At 38.5% G+C, this 22,728-nt stretch overlaps 1 protein-coding gene across 4 annotated transcripts; it reads left to right on the top strand.

The window, feature by feature from the left end:
• Positions 1-1,103: 1,103 nt before the first annotated feature.
• Positions 1,104-22,395, top strand: LOC133866641 (katanin p80 WD40 repeat-containing subunit B1 homolog KTN80.4). 4 transcript variants are annotated; one of them, XM_062303234.1, is made up of 19 exons: positions 1,104-1,479; positions 1,609-1,846; positions 2,090-2,220; positions 2,905-3,022; positions 3,174-3,400; positions 4,464-4,566; positions 6,343-6,413; positions 6,923-6,997; positions 7,083-7,226; positions 7,351-7,582; positions 7,760-8,290; positions 9,024-9,083; positions 9,162-9,283; positions 10,585-10,719; positions 17,962-18,036; positions 18,177-18,289; positions 21,479-21,595; positions 21,690-21,758; positions 21,862-22,395. In XM_062303234.1, exons 2-19 carry the CDS (start codon positions 1,819-1,821, stop codon positions 21,923-21,925), a joined length of 2,415 nt encoding a protein of 804 aa, XP_062159218.1. In that variant the 5' UTR covers positions 1,104-1,479; positions 1,609-1,818; the 3' UTR covers positions 21,926-22,395. The 4 variants fall into 4 exon arrangements, with proteins under 4 accessions (XP_062159218.1, XP_062159217.1, XP_062159219.1 ...); XM_062303233.1 differs by having other exon boundaries at positions 1,619-1,846; XM_062303235.1 differs by having other exon boundaries at positions 1,619-1,846; positions 21,865-22,395.
• The last annotated feature ends 333 nt before the right edge of the window (positions 22,396-22,728 follow it).

The following is a 22,728-nucleotide window of genomic DNA, read 5'->3' on the forward strand; positions in this document are numbered from 1 at the left end:
CCAAATCCAGAAACTTCAAGAAGAGGTCGGATCCAAGGCTAAGAGCGGCATGTGGAAGATGAAATCAGACCATTCGCGGCGGAGGAGAGGCTGGTGAAGCTATTGAACCTTGATAAATCACTGTGGGCTATAGATAAGGCCTTCAACAAGGCGGTTTGTGCCTCAGAAGAGACGGATTGAGCCTCAGAAAAGAAGCGAGAAAGGGTGGGGGAAGAAGGAGGAGAGGAGTACAGGGAAGGGGGAGGAGGAGGAAGTGAATTTCACTACCTCCTCCTCAACGACGGCCGGGGGAAGAAGGAGGAGGGGAGTACAGGGGAGGGGGACGAGAAGGCAGTAGATTTCACTACCTCCCTCCTCAACGACGGCCGGGGGAAGAGTGTTTCTTGTCTTTAGGAGAGGAGAGAAAAGAGAGCAATTTTTTTTTTTTTTTTTTTTTTTTTTTTTAATGAGGAAAAAAGTATTGAGTTGGACTTGATATTGAGTTGGTTGTAAGGCTCCTACTCCCGCAAGCAAACAGATCATCTCCATTTCAACTGAAATGGAGAGGAGCTAATCCCTCAAAGTTGTCCAAAAAATTAAAATAACAATTTTATCTATTATTTTATAAGGGATAGGCTCCTCTCCATTTCAATTGGTTTCCCTTTCACAAGGCATAAAAAAGAGAAAGAAACAAATGCTTGTTTAAAATTAAAAGAAATAATAATAATAAAAAAGTTGATAGAAAAGAATAGAAAGAAGAAAGAAGAAAGGTAAGGATAGTTAAAAGAGAAGTTAATGTGGTGAGGTGAGGTGAGGTGGTGGGGTATGTGTGGAGTCTTTTTCTGGATTTTGATTTGGCGAAGGAGGGAGAGTACTGAGTAACAACATTTCCATTTGGATTGGTTCAATTCAAAGGGAAGGTGGGGGGGGGGGGGGTTGGGACGTAATTTTCCTCACGGGACATATTGGCTTCTGTTTCAAAATCTCATTTTACATTTATTTATTTCAGGGGCAGGAGTTGGAGTATATTTTTTCCTTTCCCCCCTCTTTTTTGGATTAATTTGAACATAAGCCATTATTATTGTCAATTATTACAATACGTATTATAATTGCCCAGGGAGAGAGGCCGGAGGCACTCGAGAGTCGAGAACACAGAACAAGTCGTGAAAGCGCCTTTCTTTTAAAATATCTCTTCTTGCCTGCCCTTCGCATCTTCTCTCTCCTTGTCTCTCAATGCAGTGTTGTTGTTGGCAGCAAACAAAGCTTATAACCGTAATTTCGACCTATGTATCTGAAATAGCTGCTTTCACTCTCAGTAACTAGTGTAGCAGCAGTACGCTTAGGTACCGAAATTGTCTTGGAAGATTGTGATGCACACTCCCTCATATATTTGAGTGTGAAGAAAGCAGAGCAACAAGAAGAAGAAGGAGAAGAAGAACAAGGCAGGGAAAAAGGGGTTACCTTTTTGGAAGCTACAACTGCCCAGTTTTTTAATGCAAGGTGACTTCAATCTGTCCTCTCCTCATCCTTTTTCAGATTCACGAGTTCATCTCCTAACTTCTTTCAGTTATTCTAGTTCTTTTCTTTTTTCTTCGAATACTGATTCTTGAAATTAATTGTACAATGGAGTCATCGAAAGGCCGAAGATTGGGCGTGGGTCCTCGAGATCTGGGACTGTACAATGAGATCTTTTTACGCTGAATAAGATCAGTCCTCATCCCTCATCACCATCAGATTTCTTGGTTCCAATGTCTGCGTTGGAGAGCTCCTATTGCTGCTATTCATTTTGCAATTGCGATTGCTAGGGTTTCTGTCTATTTACTTTATTTTAATGCCAAAATGACCACCAAACGCGCCTACAAGCTACGTATCCTTTATGTCGTCCTCCTATAATTTGGAATTCAAATCATTGTTTTTATTTAGGGTTTCATTCTGGTCATGAATATACCCGTACATTTCGTCTGTCTGCTGTCATTTCGGGCAGATCTCTTATTTCCTTATTTTGCTTTTCTAATGAACGTTATTATATATATATGTTCAGTCGTCCTTGCATCCGAATCTCTGTCTAGCTTTTTCAAGATGAGTTAGCCTTAACCACTCTCTGAAACAGAGGAATTTGTAGCGCATTCTTCCGCTGTCAATTGCCTCAAGATTGGCAGGAAGTCTTCCAGGGTTCTAGTCACCGGAGGAGAGGATCACAAGGTCAATCTTTGGGCTATTGGCAAACCCAACGCCATCCTGGTTAGTTGCTTCCCTACTCTTTCCTGTAACCTTTATCATTTTGTCCATTCTTTCTTTATTTATTGATTCCATCAATTAATGTTTTTGATTGCCCCCTTTTACTTCACAATGCTTGCCTGATAAGTTGAGGTATCTTTTCATATATACTCTTACTTCTCTTAGCTTATTACTTTTGAAATCCTTTTCTTTCCAACTTCACAAGGTATGTGAACATGCTTCTGCGTGCATCCAATACTTGATGTTTTTACTTGTTCTGTTTTGCATCTAATTTTACAACAATGAGTTTTGCATCTAATTTTTCATCAATGACTAGAGAGAGACTTATAACCTCCAAGCGTAACTAGTTATATATTTAGATGGCTTCCCCATGTAACCTCATCTAATTTTACAACAATAAGTTTTGCATCTAATTTTTCATCAATGACTAGAGAGAGACTTATAACCTCCAAGCGTGACTAACCATATATTTAGATGGCTTCCCCATGTAACCTCAACTTAAAGGTTGGGAGTTCTAGCCTGCCATGCTAGAATACCATTTTTAATGTGTTAAAGTAGTTATAGTTCCATTGCGATTTTAATTGATAGTAATGAACATTTACTGATTAAATGACCTTTAGTACAGCTTACTTTCTTGGGTCTGGGGTTCTTATGTTTATGATCTAATATTTTTGCCTTCATATCCAGAGTTTGTCTGGACATACAAGTGGAATTGATTCCGTAAGCTTTGATTCTTCAGAGGTGTTAGTTGCTGCAGGAGCTGCAAGTGGTACAATCAAGCTTTGGGATTTAGAGGAGGCAAAGAGTATGCTTTTTATTTCTATATGCCATTTTCATTGGCCTATACAGAACATATCTTCAACCCGGTTTTGTTTAACTGTATCATTATTAAATGTCATTAACTTTGTTGATTCTATCTATATTATGTTGTCATCGCAATGTGATTTTGTGTGCAGTTGTTCGTACACTTACTGGTCATAGATCTAATTGCATATCCGTGGACTTTCATCCCTTTGGGGAGTTCTTTGCATCTGGCTCTTTGGATACTAATCTTAAGATATGGGATATCAGAAAGAAAGGGTGTATCCACACGTACAAGGGCCACACTCGAGGGGTGAATGCAATCAGATTTACCCCGGATGGCCGTTGGGTTGTATCTGGTGGAGAGGACAACACGGTGAAGGTTAGAACTGCTTTCCTCTTAGTTCAAGGTGTTTGTAGAATTTAACTAGCATGCAAAAATATAAATTAATTAACCCCAAGGGGTTGGCTCAAGTTGTAAGGGCCTTGGTCTTGGTGGCATTTCCATCAAGTCTAAGGTTCGAATCCGCTTGGGTGCAATCAATTCCTTGGGGCCAATTGGCCGGCAAAGCCGGAGTATTATCCGATCCGTGTGGAGGGAGTGCTTTGCACAGGCTTGAGGTTTACATGACATGAGTAGATACATGAAGTGGCCTTGCCGTGAAGGGGTTCCTCGTCATTAAAAAAAAAATCTAAATTAATTTATCCATTATTCACTATCTTTTGATGAGAATGAAAAAAAAAGTCATCCCCCCACCACACCCCCTTTTTTCTCTGGAGACTTGTGTGCCAAAGATTTTTTTTTAATATTTTCTTCAACTGGATGCACACTAACATTTCTGCTTGTTGGTGTGTCTGTGCACACGGGGTGTGCATGGATGTGTTATGAGCATTTTTTTTTTTTTTAAGAGAGAAGGGGCCATAGAGTCCTATAGTTTTTAATGGCAGCATTATGCACTTCCTTTGCGCTTGGGTTGCGTTCCTTTGCGCCTTTAATGAGATTGAATTATTTATATATAAAAAAACATTATGTACATTGCTGCATCCCATTCATGTGACTTGTACCGTGCACCATTTTTGAAGTCTGGCATGTGTTACCCCTTTATGCGTGGACTCCTTTTCTTACAGTTCATGTCAATATTTGCCACTAAGTTAGAGCCAACTTGTATATTCATTTTGGCATCAGCTCTTTGCCAGTGCTTGGGTTGCCTGGCTAGATCCAGATATGCAGATCTTATCTACCAAAACATATGTCGACAGCTGAATCTGACTGCTGGAAAGCTATTTCATGATCATGTGTCGTAAAATTTAGTAAATTGATTTGTACCATATCAACGTCTTCACGTAGACAAAGACAAATACGAAAACATATATACTTTTGTAAATACCTGTGGATTTTTTATATTGTTTTCAAGTAGACTTCACGATATGCACTTTTTTAACAGTTGTGGGATCTGACTGCTGGAAAGCTTTTGCATGATTTCAAGTGTCATGAGGGCCAGATTCAGTGCATAGACTTTCATCCACATGAGTTTTTACTGGCAACGGGTTAGTTGCTCTTTGTTTGTACAGAACAATGTCATTGTCCTCTACATTTGCTGTTTTTTTTTTCACCATGATATTAATAGTGATTTATTTGTTTGTTTACTTTTTTTGCTGGCAATTAGTTATTCTCCATTATATTTTTCCTGGTCACCCCATTGGCAAAGTTTAATTCCTTGACAAATTTCATGCCTTGGAGACCAACAAAAACTGTCAACTTCATACGTCACATGCAAGGATAATCCAAGAGAGAAATGTATGGCAACCTACTATTTCCTTCGAAGAATTCCACGAACTCGATTCTGATATGCTAACGAAAAAGTGTGAACTATGTTTAAGACACCAAACAAAGTTTGATGAAATTACATATGTTATTGTCATTGTAATCGAACCCAGGATTTTGGCAAAAAATTATTTGGGTTGAAATTAGAAATAATATTGTCATTTGTGTTATCCGAAGCAACTTTGATGCACCATATCAAGGTTTTGGAATTCTCTTACTGGGCCGAGATCATACATCATTCTTATGTATATATTTTCAAAGCATGTATCTTGAATGGGGATGTCCATTGGATCTTAGGCCATTTGGTATATTTCTAAATGTTCATGAATTATAACAAGCTTGAGTTATTGTTCCTGTCCTTAAAATTTGAAAATGTTATTTGCTGATTCCATCTTGTGGGATGTGGTTTGAAATAAACCTTTACTTATTAAAAGAGAGAGAGAGAGAGAAAAAGAAGAAGAGAAGTAATAGAAAAGAGAAGAGCTTGAATTTGCTCTCAGCAAGTTGAGAATGAGCTGTTGACAAGAAACGACCAGCTTATTATGTTTTTTTTTTTTTAATTTTTAATTTTTTATAATTAATAATTTATTGAGAAGCGTAAAAACCAGCTTACTATGTTGAGGGTTTGTTCGGTTAGGGTGCTCTTGGGCAGCTTTGGTTGTTCCTTGTGGGCATATTTGGGTGTTCCTTGTGGGTTATAGGGTTGGGTGGGTTGTGGGTGCTTTTTGTGGGTTTTAGGATTGGTCTTTGTTTTTGAGTTTCATTGTATTATGGGGGGTTACTTTGTTTCTTGAGTTTTATTGTATTATGGGGGGTTCTATTATATCTTGGGTGTTTGATGGGGGGTTTTTATTGTATCTTGGGTTTTATTGTATTATGGGTAGTTACTTTGTATCTTAGGTGTTTGATGGGGGGTTACCATTGTATATTGGGTTTTATTGTATTATGAGGGTTACTTTGTATCTTGGGTGTTTGATGGGGGGTTACCATTGTATATTGGGTTTTATTCTATTGTTTTTTAGGTGTTTGTTGGGGGCTTTTTTTGTATTTTGAGTTTCATGTGGGTTTTGGGTGATGTGGGTATGTAGTTTCTTGTGGGTTTTCTTGGGTTTTTCTTATGGGCTAGCTGAGTTGCTCCTGTGTATACTTCTTGTGTACTAGGGGTGCCTTATGCTTTTTTAATGAAATTTTCTTACTTATCAAAAAAAAATATTTTTACTCATTTTCTTAAAGTTATATACTTAGGTGATAATGATCCAAAACTATCCAGTCATTTATAAAACAAAATAGTTATCCTAGATATCTTGGCAGGTTTTTATGTTTACTTGTTTCCACACCCACTGAATGCTGACATCAGATAATTTTCTTTATATTTACGTTTGTGTGCTGACCCTCTTAAATCAAATAACATTTGTAATCCTTGAAAGCTGCAAAATACTTCTGAATGATGCTTTTAGTATTTATTTATTTTTCTTATTTTCGTTTTTTCCCTTGCCTAGGTTCAGCGGATAGGACGGTTAAATTTTGGGACCTTGAAACCTTTGAGCTTATTGGTTCAGCTGGACCTGAGGTATTTTTATGTCTTCTGTCAGTAGTGCTAGTAGAATCGAAGGTCCAAATTGATAGTTTTAGAGTTTTAGATTCTTCATATAGGGTAATTTATCTGTATGAATTTTACTCGTTTTGGTATGCCTTGGGTTATGCCTAGAAGAGTTATCGACTTGTTTGTATTTTGGTGGAAGTCTGGAAGGTTGAGGAGTGCTGCGATTTGGAAGATGGTGCAAATCTGCATCTTTTGGTGTGTCGGCAAGGAAAGAAATTTTAGGTGTTTCGAGGATTTGGAGAGATCCATGGAGGATATTTTAGCTTCATTTTTTCATACCCTGCATCTTTGGACGGTGGCTTTTTTGTCCCCACTGTCAATTAGTTTTTATGATTTCTTGTCCGTTTTTCTATTCTTAGCTAGGTGTTTCCTTTTGGATACTTCCAGTGTACTTAGGGATGCCTTACGCTTTCAATAAGACTAAATTTACTTATCAAAAAAAATTTATCTGTATGATCTATTCCTTGCTATTGCAGACAACTGGAGTTCGTTGTCTCACTTTTAATCCTGATGGGAGGACCCTACTATGTGGATTGCATGAAAGTTTGAAGGTAAGCTCTAGTAATGGTTCATCCATTTACAAAGGTGATGTATTAAGCTAACAGTAGGTTATTTATTTATTTTGCTGCTTTATAGGTTTTCTCGTGGGAACCAATAAGATGCCATGATGGTGTGGATGTGGGATGGTCTAGATTGTCAGATCTTAATGTTCATGAGGGGAAGCTTCTTGGCTGCTCATACAATCAGAGTTGTGTTGGAGTATGGGTTGTAGACATCTTGGTATTACTCCAGTTATCCTCATTTCTACCTATGAATGGGTCTTTTCTTGTCTTCCGAATGATGGATGTATTAAATCTTAATTTTGAACTGATGTGTTGCTTGCAAATTCTTACCTCTTGCACAGCGCATAGAACCATATGCAATTAGTAATGTTACCAGATCCAATGGCCATTCAGAATCTAAATCTTCTTCAAGTGGGAGTCTGTCAGTACTAAACGAGAACACTGCTAAGACCAGTTTGGGTCGGCTATCTGTTTCCCAAAATTCAGATCCTTTAGTGAATGAAACAAAATCTCTTGGAAGGTTGTCCGTTTCTCAAAATTCAGATCCTGTTAAGGAGCCAAAAGTTTTGGCATGTATGTAACAATTTTTATATATATTTTTTCTTCTTAATGCTTGCCAGTCATTGCTTTTAGTTGAGTATGCCTTTTTGCTTTTTCTTTGAGATTTTTACTTTTGAAATCTTTTACTTGGTATGAAACTTCTAGTTATCTTCAGATTTTCTCATTCCTGGTTATTTGTTATGATTGAAGCCACAGGAAGTGTACCTGGTACTCCCCAGAGGATTGGTTTGAATGCCAGTCCGAAAACAATTCCAGCTAGTTCTATGGCAGTTCCTAGTGGAACAGCTCCGAAGAGGAGTTCCGCAAAGGCCCAGTCATCATCTGGTGTTCCCATTCTTAACAAATTGGATGTGATACCTGTAATTGTTCCCAGGACCAATACGAGGTCAGAGCAAGCAGCTGAGTCCAGAAAGGAAGTTGGTATAGCTGGAAGAACAATGCCGTTCTCTCTGCAGTCAAAGGCCACTGATTTCCGAAAATTTTCAAATAGCAGGGATGAAGTAGATAAGCCAATTGTCTCTGCCCTGCCTGAATTCACAGGTTCTAAGGCTGCCGAATTGAGCAGTGGTGCAGATAGGAATATATTTCCTGCAGTTAAAAGCTCGATTCAAGGACTATCTGCTGCTGAGAAGAGCATGAAGGATGACAGGTTTATTGGATCTGGCAAGCATGAAATTAATTCAACGACCGAGCCAGCTGCTAGCTACCAGCACGAAAGTTGTATGTATTTAAATCTGTAAAATCATACCTTCAAATTGTTTGATTTATATTCCATTTCTCGCTGCTTGCTTGTCAACAATATGTTGCCTAACTATTCTTTTGTCTATTTTCTTTGAACTTTGACTTTGCTTCTTCTAATTTTTGGCTATAGTTACCTAACTATTCTTTGCCTCTTCTACTAGGCCTGATAGTTACCATGAGGTTTTGAGTCCGGATAGGAACATCTCTTTTTCTCATAATGGGAATGTGTAGAATATGTGGACATTGTCACAAACTACAAAAAATAGACAGCCCATTATGAATGGAATTGACAATACTTGGTCACTTAAATAATGGGCCTTGCCTGACTTATTTGAAAGCAAAGCCGAAGGAATATGAAGCATATGTAGACAATTTGAATAAGAAACTACTTCTTTGGCGGGAAGACGATGATTTTCAAGTTGCAACTAGAGGGGGGGGGGGGGGGGGGGGGGGGGGGGGCTTTAATTAGAGATGAAATTGCATGTCTGCATTCACTAATGGCAAGTTAAAGATTTTTGTTTCTTTGACCATTAATTACAGTCCTGTTCCCAAGCCCCTCTGATGTTTTTCTGATGCCCAAGTCTTTGGTTTGTTGGGATGGTTGGTGACCCTCACTGAGCATGGTTTTGGAGCTGTCTTGTGTTAACATTTACATCTGTTACTTGAGATTGAGTTGTGCACTTATTGCTTAAACACCAATTTTTATATTCAGATGATACTCGGGGACATAAGTTGAGCAGAGATGCGTGTTCTATTGAAAGTAAAAAAGGAGGTAAAGAGCTTTTCTTATAATTGATTTTTGTCAGTGATCATATGAAGTTCATTCATGTACTTTCTGCAAAATATTCAGGAAAAACTCGCTCTCTTGTTGTGAATTGGGAGAAAAGAGAAAGATCTCCTACGTATGAGGGACCTACTTCCAGTGTTCCCCCTGGCACTGTGTCTGCAGCTAACATGCTCCCTTTTAATGCAGTATGAGCACTTTCAACTATGTTATACCTTTTCCTTTCATCTCTTCTTCTTTTATGTTTTTGACTAGCATCACAATGCTAGTATGTTATAGTTTTAGAAGTAAATGCTGCATTATTGAACTTCTTGATGAATGCCATTTTACTAGGGGAAAAGAAAAAAAAAATTGTGTTTCATTTTTCTTGTAAGGAAAGCATGTGCTTTATGTTTCTTGTAATTGGTATTTATTATTCTATTTCACTTCTGTTAAGGAAACTATAATTACTTGGAAAAGTGCCATTCACATCACAAACCATGCTGACCTATCAAGCACAATTCAATGGTCTTAACAATTTTCACTTCTTATTGCTGGGTTTGGAATTTCAACTTCACGTCAGTACTATGTTCCCAATTTGATGAATGCCATTTATGATGTAGAATGTAATTGTGTTAACATTCTTCAAATCTTATTTTTACTGCATTGACATAATGTGTAATCTTTATGATATCTATTCAAAGATCAATGTGCTCCACCTCCATGTTTGTATCAAAATCTGAATTTGTCTTCCTTTTTCGTTGGAAATATATCTTTTGCCATTTTCTATTGAAAATGCTTATTTCTTTACCAAATCACAAGATCATAATTGTGTAATTTGAATTCATTTGTAAAAATAGAAAAAATATATTTAGTGCATATATATGTTTATGCATGTATATATGTTTCACTTAAGAATTCTCTAATGTATATAAAAGTGGCATAACTTTGAAGTGTTTTTTTTTTTTAAAGACCAAGTCAGAGAAATCCCATGGCGCACATAAATAAAGTTTTTTTTTTTTGACAAGTAATCAAACAATTTTATTAAAAGCGTAAGGCGCTTCTAAGTACACAAGAAGTATACAAAAGAATACACCTAACTAGAAAGAGAAACCCCCCCCCCCCCTCCCCCGCCAAAACTCCAAGACAAGAACCTCCACCTGCACACAAGGCAAGCTGCTCCACCACCCTTACGTCCCACATAAACAAAAACCACCTGAAGCCCCACAAGAAGACACCCCCAAAAAACTGCGCACAATGCTAAAAGACATGAGCCTTGCCTTTACCACAGCTTGAACACTCCAATGGCACATAAATTAAGTAACAAGTTGGAGAGCATGCACCAGTATGATTAGCCTTGTATTTTTCACTACATATTGCTCAAAGTTCAATGGGGGATTGGAAGTATGTTAACTTCATCATAACTTGTAGATGAATTAGTTTTGGTGGTTTTATAGTTGTGTTTGTTATATCTTTTTGCTTATTGGTGCAATCTAATTTGTGTTTACAGTTTAAACATAGAGGATATCCTCCATCTGTTGAGAAAGAAACGGTATCTGCTAGTGATGAGGATGCTATTGCAGATGTAATGGAACAACATGATCAATTTGTCAACTCTATGCAATCTCGTTCAGCCAAGTTACAGGTGATCTTGAATGAAGTTATGCTCGTGGTTAATTGGATTCCTTTGTTACTTCTTTATATCTCTATATTCTTCATTAAATTTTCTTATAGTTATACTGCTTTTGTTCAAATGCCCTGGCAACTTCTTAAGCGGGGGTTATGAGAATATATTTCAGTATATATGGACCATATTGCATTTACAGTTGGACCCTCTAATTATCAACATTTTTTAAAAATAAAGCATCTTTAATAGTTAATTTTCCACGGGGAACTGACTTTATTCATGTTGGATACTTTATAACTCTATTACTTAATAACTGATGATTTTTCAAGAAAATATTTAATGTTATTCATGAAGCTTCACTCCTCGTATAGTGCAGATATGTATAACATTATCCATGAGAGTTGGATTATCTACTAATACATTATGAATTATTGTTTTATGGCTTGATATTAGTGGTCGATTGAAAGTAAATTTTTTGGGGCGGTAATTACCTAATAAACTCCGAGTTTGGCCTTGTTTCAAATTAAACCCTAAAATTTCAATTGGTTTACTGTAAATCCTATAGTTTCAAAATCGTTGCAATCTTGACTGTTGTTGAGTCTTTGTTTTTTTTTTGATAAGTAAGAAGAAAATTTTATTAGAAAAGCGAAAAACACAATCAAGTATACAGGGGGTATACAAGAGAGACAATTAAGAAGAAGAAGAAGAAAGCAATACAAGGAAATCGTTATAACTAATCTCTAGAGGTGCTAAATACGCAGCCGTCCAGGAGTACAAGGAATGAAGAAAAAAGGAAGTGAGCTCCTCTATGGTTCTTTCTCTGTCCTCAAACTGTCTATCGTTGCGTTCCGTCCACAAGCACCACATAAGACAACAAGGAGCCATCTTCCACACGACCGCACTACGGGACCGTCCCCCCGACCACCAACATGCAAATAAGTCTAACACCCGAGAAGGCATCACCCAATACAGACCGAACCGGCTAAGGATGACATACCAAAGAGCGCGTGCAACCTCGCAATGAAGAAGAAGATGATCCACAGTCTCCCCGGTCATTTTACACATGCAGCATCTATCAATCACAATGACACGCTTCTTCCTGAGGTTGTCCAAGGTGAGGATTTTCCCTAACGCTGCCGTCCAAGCGAAGAAGGCCACTTTCAATGGGGCCTTGGTCCGCCAAATACTTTTCCAGGGGAAAAAAGAAGCTTCTTTGCAGGCAAGAGCCTTATAGAATGATCTAACATCAAAAAGCCCTTTGCGAGAGGGGGTCCACCAAAGCCTGTCCCCCCTATCTTGAGCCACCTTGGATGAATACAGTAAGGAAAAAAAGGAAGCCATAACGTCCACCTCCCAATCGTGAACATCACGGAAAAATCTGACATCCCACTGATAGGTGCCACTTACCACTACCAAATGGTCTTCTACCAAAGAATCCTTGACACAAGCTATATCATATAGAACTGGAAAGGCTTCCTTGAGGGACATCTCTCCACACCAAACATCATCCCAAAAACGAATCCTCGACCCATTGCCCAAGATAAGTCTGGTATATCTACAAAACAAGCTCCACCCCTTCCTAATGTTCTTCCAACTCCCCACACCGTGAGACCCAAGGGGAATTAAGGAACACCAACCAGCCCTAGTAGAGCCATACTTCGCATCCACCACGGATTTCCACAGAGCTTCTCTCTCATAAGCATAACGCCACAACCACTTCCCTAACAGCGCCTTGTTGAAAATTCTCAAGTTTCTAATGCCCAAACCACCTTCAGAAATAGGAAGACAAACCTTGGACCAACTGACCAAGTGGTATTTGAATTCGTCGCCTATGCCCCCCCACAAAAAGTCACGATGCAGCTTCTCAATGCGACTAGCAACACTGAAGGGAATAGGGAATAGAGAGAGAAAATATGTAGGAAGGTTGGAGAGAGTACTCTTTATAAGGGTAACCCTACCCCCCTTCGACAAATACAACCGCTTCCAGCTAGCCAACCGCCTCTCAATCTTCCCAACAACTTCGTCCCAACAGGACTTAGCCTTGAAAGGAGCTCCCAACGGAAGACCAAGATACTTTATAGGAAGAGAGGACACTCCACAACCCAATATGTTAGCCAGACCGTCCATATTATCCACCTCACCCACAGGAACCATCACAGATTTGGCCAGATTAATCTTCAATCCTGACACAGCTTCAAAAGAAATAAGAAGCATACGAAGATAATGGAGTTGATCAGAATTAGCCCCACAAAAGACTAAAGTATCGTCTGCGAACAATAGGTGAGAAATGTTAATAGCTTCGCTGTTGCCAGAACCCACAGAGAACCCTGAAAGGTAGCCCTTTTGAACAGTAGCGAAGAAGAACTTACTAAGAGCCTCCATCGCAATAACGAACAATAGAGGTGACAGAGGATCACCCTGTCTAAGGCCACGAGAGCTACTGAAAAAGCCGGTTGGGGAGCCATTCACCAGCACAGAGAATCGCACCGTAGATATACAGTGCGCTATCCAAGAGCACCATCTCTCCCCAAAGCCACATCTTCTCAGCATATACAATAAAAAATCCCAGTTAACGTGGTCGTAGGCCTTCTCAACATCCAACTTACAAAGTAACCCTGGTTCGCCGGATTTGATTCGACTATCCAAGCACTCATTGGCAACAAGAACTGAATCAAGAATTTGCCTGCCTTTCACAAAAGCATTTTGAGGGGATGATATAATCTTCTCCACCACCTTTTTAAGTCTATTTGCAAGGACTTTTGCAATGATCTTGTACACACCACTAACAAGACTGATAGGACGAAAGTCCTTAAGATCCACAGCCCCAGACTTCTTCGGAATTAAGGCAATAAAAGTGGCGTTAACACTTTTAACAAACTTGCTTTGAGAATGAAAGTCCCAGAAAACCCTCATAAGATCTGTCTTGATCACATCCCAGCAATCTTGGAAAAACGCAAGAGAAAACCCATCTGGACCAGGTGCCTTATCTCGATTCATGCTTTTCACCACCTCAAAGACCTCCACCTCCTCGAAAGGAAGTTCTAAAGAAGAGGCCTCAGCTGCATCCAAGGTGTCGAAAGCAATATTATCCATTCTAGGTCTCCATGGGAAGGGTTCTGTAAAGAGAGACTCATAGAATTGAGTCACATGTTCTCTGATAACCTGCTGGTCGGATGAAACAGAGCCATTGATGGAGAGCGACTCTATGGAATTAGACCTCCTGTTCGAGTTAGCAATCCGGTGGAAGAATTTAGTACATTTATCACCCTCTTTCAGCCACAGAACCCTAGACTTCTGTCTCCAACTAATCTCTTCCTGCAAGGTAGAGTTCTCCAGATCTCTGATGACCGCACATTTCCTCTCCTTTTCTTCAGAAGATAAACCTTGTTGTTCCTCCAACCTATCAAGAGTACATAACTCTTCCATGTGCAATTTTTTGCGAAACTCCACATTGCCAAACTCCTGTTCATTCCATCTCTTGAGATCAACCTTTAAGGCCTTAAGCTTTTGAGTGAAGATGAAGCTAGGAGAACCCTGGAAGCGATAAGACTCCCACCAAAGCCGAACCCTATCCACAAACCCTTCCGCCTTCAACCACATATTCTCAAACTTGAACGGTCTGGAACCCCATTGAATGCCACTACAATCCAGTAGGATAGGGAAATGATCAGAACACAATCTAGGAAGCCTTTTCTGAATAGACCCTGGAAACTTGACCTCCCAGCCTGGAGAGACAAGAAATCTGTCAATACGAGACCAGGAGGGGTTCACCTGATTATTGGACCACGTGAAAGTCCCTCCAGCGAGAGGAAAGTCCATGAGGCCCTGCTCGAAAATAAAGTCAGAGAACTCCATCATAGCAGCGTTAAGGCGACCTTCCCTAGACCTTTCAGCAGGAAAACGAATGACATTGAAATCACCCCCAATACACCAAGGCATCTCCCACCAAGAAGCAAGGCCAGCCAGCTCGTCCCAGAGCAGTCTTCTGACAGAGTCAAGGTTAGGACCGTATACCCCCGCGAAGGCCCAAGTAAAGTCATCGGCAACGCTCCTAAAAGCACAAGCAACAACAAACTCCCCCACATACACATCCAATTTCTCAACAACCCTTCTATCCCACATGATAAGAATACCACCAGAGGCCCCGCATGAGGGTAAGTAACACCAATCAACGAAGTGACATCCCCAAAGACGCCTCACTAAGCTGTTGGAGATGAACTCCAATTTGGTTTCTTGCAAGCAAATAATGTCTGCCTTCCATTGTCTAATTAGGTTTTTAACTTTCAACCGCTTGCTACCCTCATTTAAGCCCCTGACATTCCACGATAGAATTTTTGGCTTCATAAAATACCTCCAATCGCCCTCCCTTTACACCTACTCTGAGAGCTGCTTCCGCTTCTCGCATCATAATTAATAGAACAGGATAATCTATTAAGTTCTCTATTGAACTTGTTGCCCGCTTTCAGAGAAGAACCCGTCTCCTTTTTGTCATTTTCAGCAAGGATAGCCTCAAACACGGCTGAAAGCTGACCTTCATAGCCATCACACGTGACCCCCACCGACTGGCTATACTCCAGAATCGCCTTCAAGAAGTCCATTGGAGATTTTTTACCGGAGGAACCCCTGAAATTATCACCCGGACAGCAGCACAAAGGAGCCGGCTCTTCCTCCGGGGGCTCAATAAGCTTCATTCCATTCGAGGACCCCAAACCGAAAGGGGAGAAGAGAGTAATAGAGGCATCTTCAACTTCTAACTCCGAGGGATAAAAGCCCGAAGGCATCAAAGGATCCAACGAACTCCGACCAGCCCAGACAACCATCACTGAGTCTGAACCCATCCGAGCTATGGCAGGGACTTCCGGAATTTTAGGTACAACCTCCAACCTAGAACCGGGTAGCTCAGACCCGTTATTAAGAACCAGCTGGGATGTTACACTTTCCAAGGCAGGGACAACAGTCAGCCCTCCGGTACAGAGCAGTGGTGGGCATATGCCGGTGTCCACCACGTTGATGAGTGGCCCGGGACCTAACTCCAACAGCTTGGAGTAGCATGCTGGAGTTTGGATATCGAGAGGAGCACAAACAATAATGAAAATCAAGGAACTTGCACTTAGGACTTGTTTGGGCACCATAAATCTCTCAATGTGAATGTATTTTGGTATCGAAAAAGCTCACAAAATGAGTTATTTATACTTGAAAACTCTACCAAGAAATACAATTTACTGAATATTATGTGGGTTTTTGGCACTAAAATACCATTTGGAATTCACGTAAAGGGTTTTTATATGGACCAAGTGTCCATATAGAGAGGGCTTTGGAGGAAACTAAGTCTTTATTCTTCAGTATTCAGTATCTTTGTACAGCTGTTTTTGTTTCTCCTGTGGTAATTAGTTATCATGATTTCTTTGTTCTTTTTGCTTCTAGCTAGATGTTTTCTCTTGTATACTTCCTACGTACCTAGGGGAGCTTTACGCTTTTAATGATATTTCGATTATTTTTAAAAAAAAAGGAAAGAAAGTAATTGTTAATGATAAAGGGTTAACTGTATATCATCAAGCAAAGCATCATAGTATGCACTATTGAGGATGCATTTGATTTGTCTAGAAATTCTAACAAAAAAAAAGAAAAAGAAAAAAAGATAAAGCCTTTGATGTCGTAGACAACACCTTTGAGCATGTCCATGGGTGCTGGTGAGAGTAAAATGTATCTATTTACATGTGTGTGTATATAGGATAAATACATATATATGGGTAATAATGTTTTCATGGTATGCTTACCTATTCTTGAAGTCATATGCCAGTAAAGGTTTGTTATTATTTGAAAAAAATAGTGAAAGTTAGTAATCGTTAATTCTGTTAATAGATGATTTTTAATGATTAAGGGTTGACTGTATATCATCAAGCAAAGCAACATAGTATGCACTGTCGAGAATGTCTTTGGTTTGCACAGAAATTCTACAAATTTCCTTTTAAAAGAAGAAGGATAAAGCTTTTGATGTAATGGACATCGCCTATGAGCTTTGACATGGATTGATAAAAAAAAAATGTTATTTTTGTCTGCTGAAGAGTATAATGGTAAGGATTAAAAGGTTGAAGTAGATCTTATGTTCAAAGGCTACCAATTGGTATGAAAATATGTAATAATAGAAGAGCATGACAGTAGTAGTAAGACTAGAGTTCTCAGAGAAGGATATATTGATGTATGTGTAATATTTCTGTGATACTTTGCCCGTATCATGTTCTAGAAAATTGGTTTGCTGATGTGTTCGTTTTGCATATACTTAGCATCTCATGCATTTATTATGCAACATTGTTTTGCGCCTAGGTGCTTCCTTCAAGTCAATATATGTTAGATGTCAATTTTGCTGTCTTTACTTGATCAGTTGTTTGGGTGAAAAATGGGAAGTTGACCTAATATGTAACTTTAGTTTGCTAGAAGCAATCTTTCCTTACAGTTAAAATTACACTCTTTGTATTCCATTGTATTAATGAGTTTTGGCTTTATATTTTTCTATTCTTTCTTCTTGATGGTTGTTATTGCCAGGCTTTTTCCACTTTTTATTATCCTTGAAACAAACTTTTAGTCAAATATAGCCAGTCAAATTTCTTTGATTTTCTGCCAAGAAACTATCTTCTTTCAAAAAAATTCTTGTCTGTGTTTTGCTGTCATTTTTGTCTTATGATATTCTGAGTTTTGATTGCATATGCTTCATTCTATCCCCTAGTGCCATTGATTCCTTGGTTGTGTTTTTTTAGCTTAAATTTTTTGTATGATAACACATTCCTCTCTCTCTCTCTCTCTCTCTCTCTCTCTCTTTCTCGTTTCACATGCACCTAGTGATCTTGAACCCACCACTTTACCTTCCACCCAATTTTTATTGGGAAAGGAACTCCATTTGAGTGAAAGATTATTGGCCATAATTACACAAATCTCTTATAATTCTTTATTAGGAATTAAACATGCTTTAGGTTTTTAATTTTCCGTTGCATCATATAGTTTTTGAGAAAGTTTTGTCGCCATCTTTGTCACTCTTACAAAATGCAAAAATAAATCTGCTAGACACTTGACCATGAATAAGGCGTTATTAAGTCTTAACGCAGGAGTGAACAGCAAGTTCTCTGCTTCTATACATTTTGCTATGTGTGTTCCTTCAACAAAAGTATTGGCCAATTCAGTTATTAAATATGTTAGATTTGATTTATGGTAATATAGTTTATTAACATTGAGAAATTGCTGAACCTGGTGTATAATTATTTGCAGGTGGTTTACAGATATTGGGAAAGGAGTGATGTTAAGGGGGTTGTTGGTGCAATGGAGAAAATGGCTGATCATGCTGTAAGTACATTGTGTTGGATTGTCTCAGGCTATTTTCTCATTTCCTTATGTCTGAATATCATTGGATGTGGGACAAAAATCTCTTATATCACTAATTTCTGAAGTGCTCTTATTTCATGCCTGTATGCTGCTGATTGTAGGTTGTTGCCGAGGTAGTTAGCATTATGACGGACAAAATTGACATTGTCACATTGGATATTTGCACTTGTCTTCTTCCACTTCTCACATGCCTTCTTGAAAGTAACATGGATAGGTAAGAATTTTGCAGTTGTGTTTTATTTGTAGAAAATATAAATTTATTGCCGCTAGAAAGCTAAGATGCTTTCAGAGTGGAGTGATTCTTTAAAGAGTTCCAATTTTTTGTCAATTACACTGCTATTCTATTCTTACATATATATGAATAAAGTGGTTGCAGTCTGGTTTTCCCGAAATCTCATATAAGGGGGGAGATAATGCTACTTTTTCTCAGGCATCCAATTTATAGTTGCTTTTTATATTTAAATCTTTTCCTTCTTATTATTACAAGGTTAGATCCAGTTCGTAGTAGGAAACCATTCTTTCTACTTCTCTAAAGAAAACGTATGGTGAATCATTTTGTTATCCTGGCATGCTCTTGCAATTTAAGGATTTGCAGCTAGCTTTTGAGAATTGCAATTTTTGGGAGTTGATATTATCAAATCATCAACCAAAAGCTTAAACTTTTGGAATGATTGATGATTGAACCATGTATCAGATTTGAGGTCATGAGTTCGAATTTTGACTCCACAGTTTACCTTTCATTTTAGTTAAATATTCTACGTTTTAGGCCCTACTTCTTAAAGGGGAGTTTAAATCCAAACGTAAGGGGGAGTATTAAAATATTAATTTAATGATTAAATTCACAATTTCCTATCAACTTAAATTTTTGGGATAACTGGTGATTTAATAGATATAAATCTGGTCTAACACCTTTTTATGTATTTCCAATGCTAGAATAGGACCATGTGTGGTAAAAGTGTGATAAAAGAGAGGGGGTCTTTATTTATTTGTGAAATTGACTGCTTTGAACACTTTAATAAAGTAAAATAAAGTTGTAGGGGCGAAGCCCTAGATACCCCGGTTATCAAAAAAGAAGGCTGTATTTGATAATTGGGAGTGGAATCTGTTCCTTCCAGATGTCTGGTAGCAGTGACAGGTTGATGTAGGACAGCCTTTTAATTTAGAGGTTAGGATTTCTGGCAATCAATATAGGTGGGCTAAAAGGATCTAAACACTAGGGGTTTATGATTAAGAAGGCTAGTTTAGGGATTGTGGAGGATTTTGAGTCGAAATAACGGAAGAAACTGACAATGAATGGTGCTGTCTAGAGATTATGAATAGTATTTATTATCAGTAAATTTGAGTTTTCTGGGATTTTTTGTGATGATTGATGGCTGTGTAAGGGTTCCCAAAATAGAATTTTTGGGGATATATTTAGACTTGAAAAGGATTGGTATGAGATCTGGATGCAGTTCAAAATTAAGTAATAGTGGGAGAATTAAAAAGAGAGAATTCAGAAACCTTGGAGTCTCACCTGGAAGAATTTTAATTGAGTCTCACCATTAAAGGAAGTGGAATTGCTGAAAATTTCACCGTCCCAATTGTAATTGCCCGTATAAGGCTTGCTTATAAAGAGGCAGACTGCCCACACAACAAGGATCAACTCCTACGAGGAACAGTAAGGTACTTTTGATAACCAAACATGACTCCAATTGGAAAATGAAACATAATAACAAGAATCAAAATTAGCTTAACTCATAACTAGACACCCATGAAACTTGACACCAAACAATCCAAATTTACCTAAAAAAAAATTTCTTTCAAAGCCAAAGGATGGGCTATTTTGCCTTTTTGTCTTCTCCCTTTAATAGGTCTGGCTTCCCTCACTGGTGGTGTACAATAATCCCTAGTTTTACATTCTTACCATCACTGACTAAAGTAGGATGATGCACCGACTCACTAAAGGTTGGCAGCTGAATTGGGTAGGCAGGGTGAGAGAGTTCCTCATGTTTTACTAATATCCAACCTGCACTTGTTAGATTCTGCACGTGAGTTCCTCTCAACAATAATACTCCATTGCTACTTTTAGATTTTAATATATTATTCATGTGAGATTCTACCGGCCATGATGTTTTGGGGTGAGATCTGATCGGCCTTGGTGTTTTGCGGTGAGATCCGACCGACCTAGGTGTTTTGCGGTGGTTTCCGACCTGTTGTTTTCCAGTGAGATTTTACCGGCCTTGATGTTTTGCAGTGAGATCTGACCGACCTTGGTGTTTTGCGGAGCGATTCGATCTACTCAGTGTTTTGCGGTGAGATCCTACTGGCCTTGGTGTTTTTCGGCAAGACCCGACCGCCAGTTACAGTTTTTTTGCAACTTTTCGACTGACGTTGAAGCTTTTAGCAAATTTATTTGTTATTTTTATTTTTAATTTGTCTTTGTATAGTTAGCTCCAAACTGTTCTAACTTTTCTAGGTGTTTTTCGTTTGCTTGTTTCTTTTTTGATAAGTGATAAGTGCTTGTTTCTTCCAAGCTGAGCTTATATGATATATATGCTCCAGCTTGAGGGGGAGTGTTAGAACAATTATTAGGGTTTGTGAGTCATTAGGGTTTGGGGTAATTTTGGTCATTGTAATGCTCCCCTAAACCTATATAATAAAAATGTGTGGTAGGCTACTGTAACAAAACAATAGCCCATCTTTTCTGTCTAAATCATTTATGCAAAAAAACAGGTGCAAATGATTCCTTAGGGCTAGCTTGTCGGTCAAGCCAGAGTATTACCTGATCCGTGTGGCGTTTTACACGAGTATGAGGTTTACTTGACAAGAGTGGATACATGAAGTGACTCTGCCTTGGAGAGGTTCTTTGTCATAAAAATAAAAAAATAAAAAAATAATATATATATATATATATATTATTCATCTGACATTTAATGTTCAATTTTTAATGAATCCTAAGTTAGTGATTGGGAGCGAATTTCTTTAAAGGTGACCCAGGAAGGAGGTATCGTGCTCTTGAATGAATCATTTATGCTTCTGGTTGAATAGTCGTATGTCATCTTATTGACATGTTTACTTAAAATGATAAGGATGCGAGTAGATGACTGGTGTACCTTCTAGAATGGCCTTACAGAAAAAGGGAAGGAAAAGGAAGCTGCTGTTTTCATTTTGTTGAATAGAATATCTTGTCCCCTATTTTCCCAATTGTAGGCCACAATATGTCATCAATTTCAAGATTTTTCCTTTACAATTAGTCAATAACGTAAGATTTTCCGGAGTTTACTGTTGGGATAAGCCACTGAATGGTTCACAACGTTTCATGCTTTTATCCTCAAGCTTTTAAATGTTGTAATACGATGTTTGGTTTATTCACATTTGTAATCAGTTTTGAGTTGCCAGTATTTGACAGTCTGACCATAATTAGGCATCTAAGCATCTCTTTGGACATGCTGCTTAAGCTGGTCAGAATATTTGGTTCAGTCATCTATTCAACTATATCAGCATCAACATCCGTTGGTGTAGATATTGAGGCAGAGCAAAGGTGTGTTTGGCTTCATCTGCAGTTTTCCTTTTTATTTTTTATTTTTCAGTATTAAGATATTAAGCACTGTTGCTACTTCTTATTGGTGTCATAGGCTGGAGCGTTGCAACTTATGCTTTATAGAGCTTGAAAAAGTCAAACGCTACCTATCTGCCCTTACCAGGTGCCTATTGTAATTTGTTTAGTTGGCTTGACTGCTCTTTATATTGTTATTTACTTACCTCGGAGATGCCATTTTCCGTTTTCTTTCTTTCCTTTACCCATAGAAGAGGAGGATCGGTTGCAAAGTCTGCGCAGGAGTTAAATCTAGCTCTCCAGGAAGTTTCATGAGAAGGAACAGTGTGGAAGTGCATATATTTCTGGCCTCACTTGATATTTTTTTTGTTGCTTTTGAGGGAGTTTCCGCCTCTTGAAGGCTTAAACCCGTCTTGATGCAACGCCTAATAGTTTGACGCTGTCATGTCTAGCTGGTTTGCTCCGCCCATATGTGCATTCATGTTAAGCGGAGGCATTAACAACTTGCTAATTCTACAACATTTGATTGATGCATCCGGGAAGGCTATTGTATATGCCGGTATGTCTACTGCTTATTGCTCAGCTTTGTCAATGACCAAGGAGTGGATGCTTGGCGGAGAAGATGCCGTTACTTTTATGCTAACCCAATATCTCATTGAATTGTACTGATTTAATTTTTGAATTATGTTCGCAAAAAGATTGGCAGTGTTGTAATGCCTTCCTGTGATTAGTGCCCTTAAATAGTAAATTTTTTTTTTAATGTATTTCGTCCTTTTTGTTTATAATTATATCTCACTTGGTAAACAAGAAAATTGATTAAGCGAATCCCATTCCTGTTTACGAATTGTGGAAGGGCAAGGTGGATGAAATTTAGGGCCTCCACATTCCTTGATCCGTGGAAGGGCAAGGTGGCTTGGGAAACTGTGGAAGTCTGAAGGTCGATTAAGAAAGCTCACTGGTAATACCGTAATAGATGCCCAGATGGTGTTGGTCTCCTCGGGGAAATGGTTTTCTTGGGGCAAAAGTGTTTCTTACTCTCTTTCTCCATATTTTGACCTTTTGTGTAGAGATCACATGATATGAAGAGAAAGAGATCATATAGTCATTGTTTTCTTGGA

Source organism: Alnus glutinosa, chromosome 4, assembly GCF_958979055.1.
Source record: "Alnus glutinosa chromosome 4, dhAlnGlut1.1, whole genome shotgun sequence".
NCBI lineage: Eukaryota > Viridiplantae > Streptophyta > Magnoliopsida > Fagales > Betulaceae > Alnus > Alnus glutinosa.

Bases quoted from the DNA above. Each gene is read 5' to 3' on its own strand.
- LOC133866641 (XM_062303234.1), top strand. From the start codon at position 1,819: ATGACCACCAAACGCGCCTACAAGCTAC. The intron at 3,023-3,173 runs GTATGCTTTTTA...TTTTGTGTGCAG, and splicing joins GGATTTAGAGGAGGCAAAGA to TTGTTCGTACACTTACTGGT. The intron at 6,414-6,922 runs GTATTTTTATGT...TTGCTATTGCAG, and splicing joins TTGGTTCAGCTGGACCTGAG to ACAACTGGAGTTCGTTGTCT.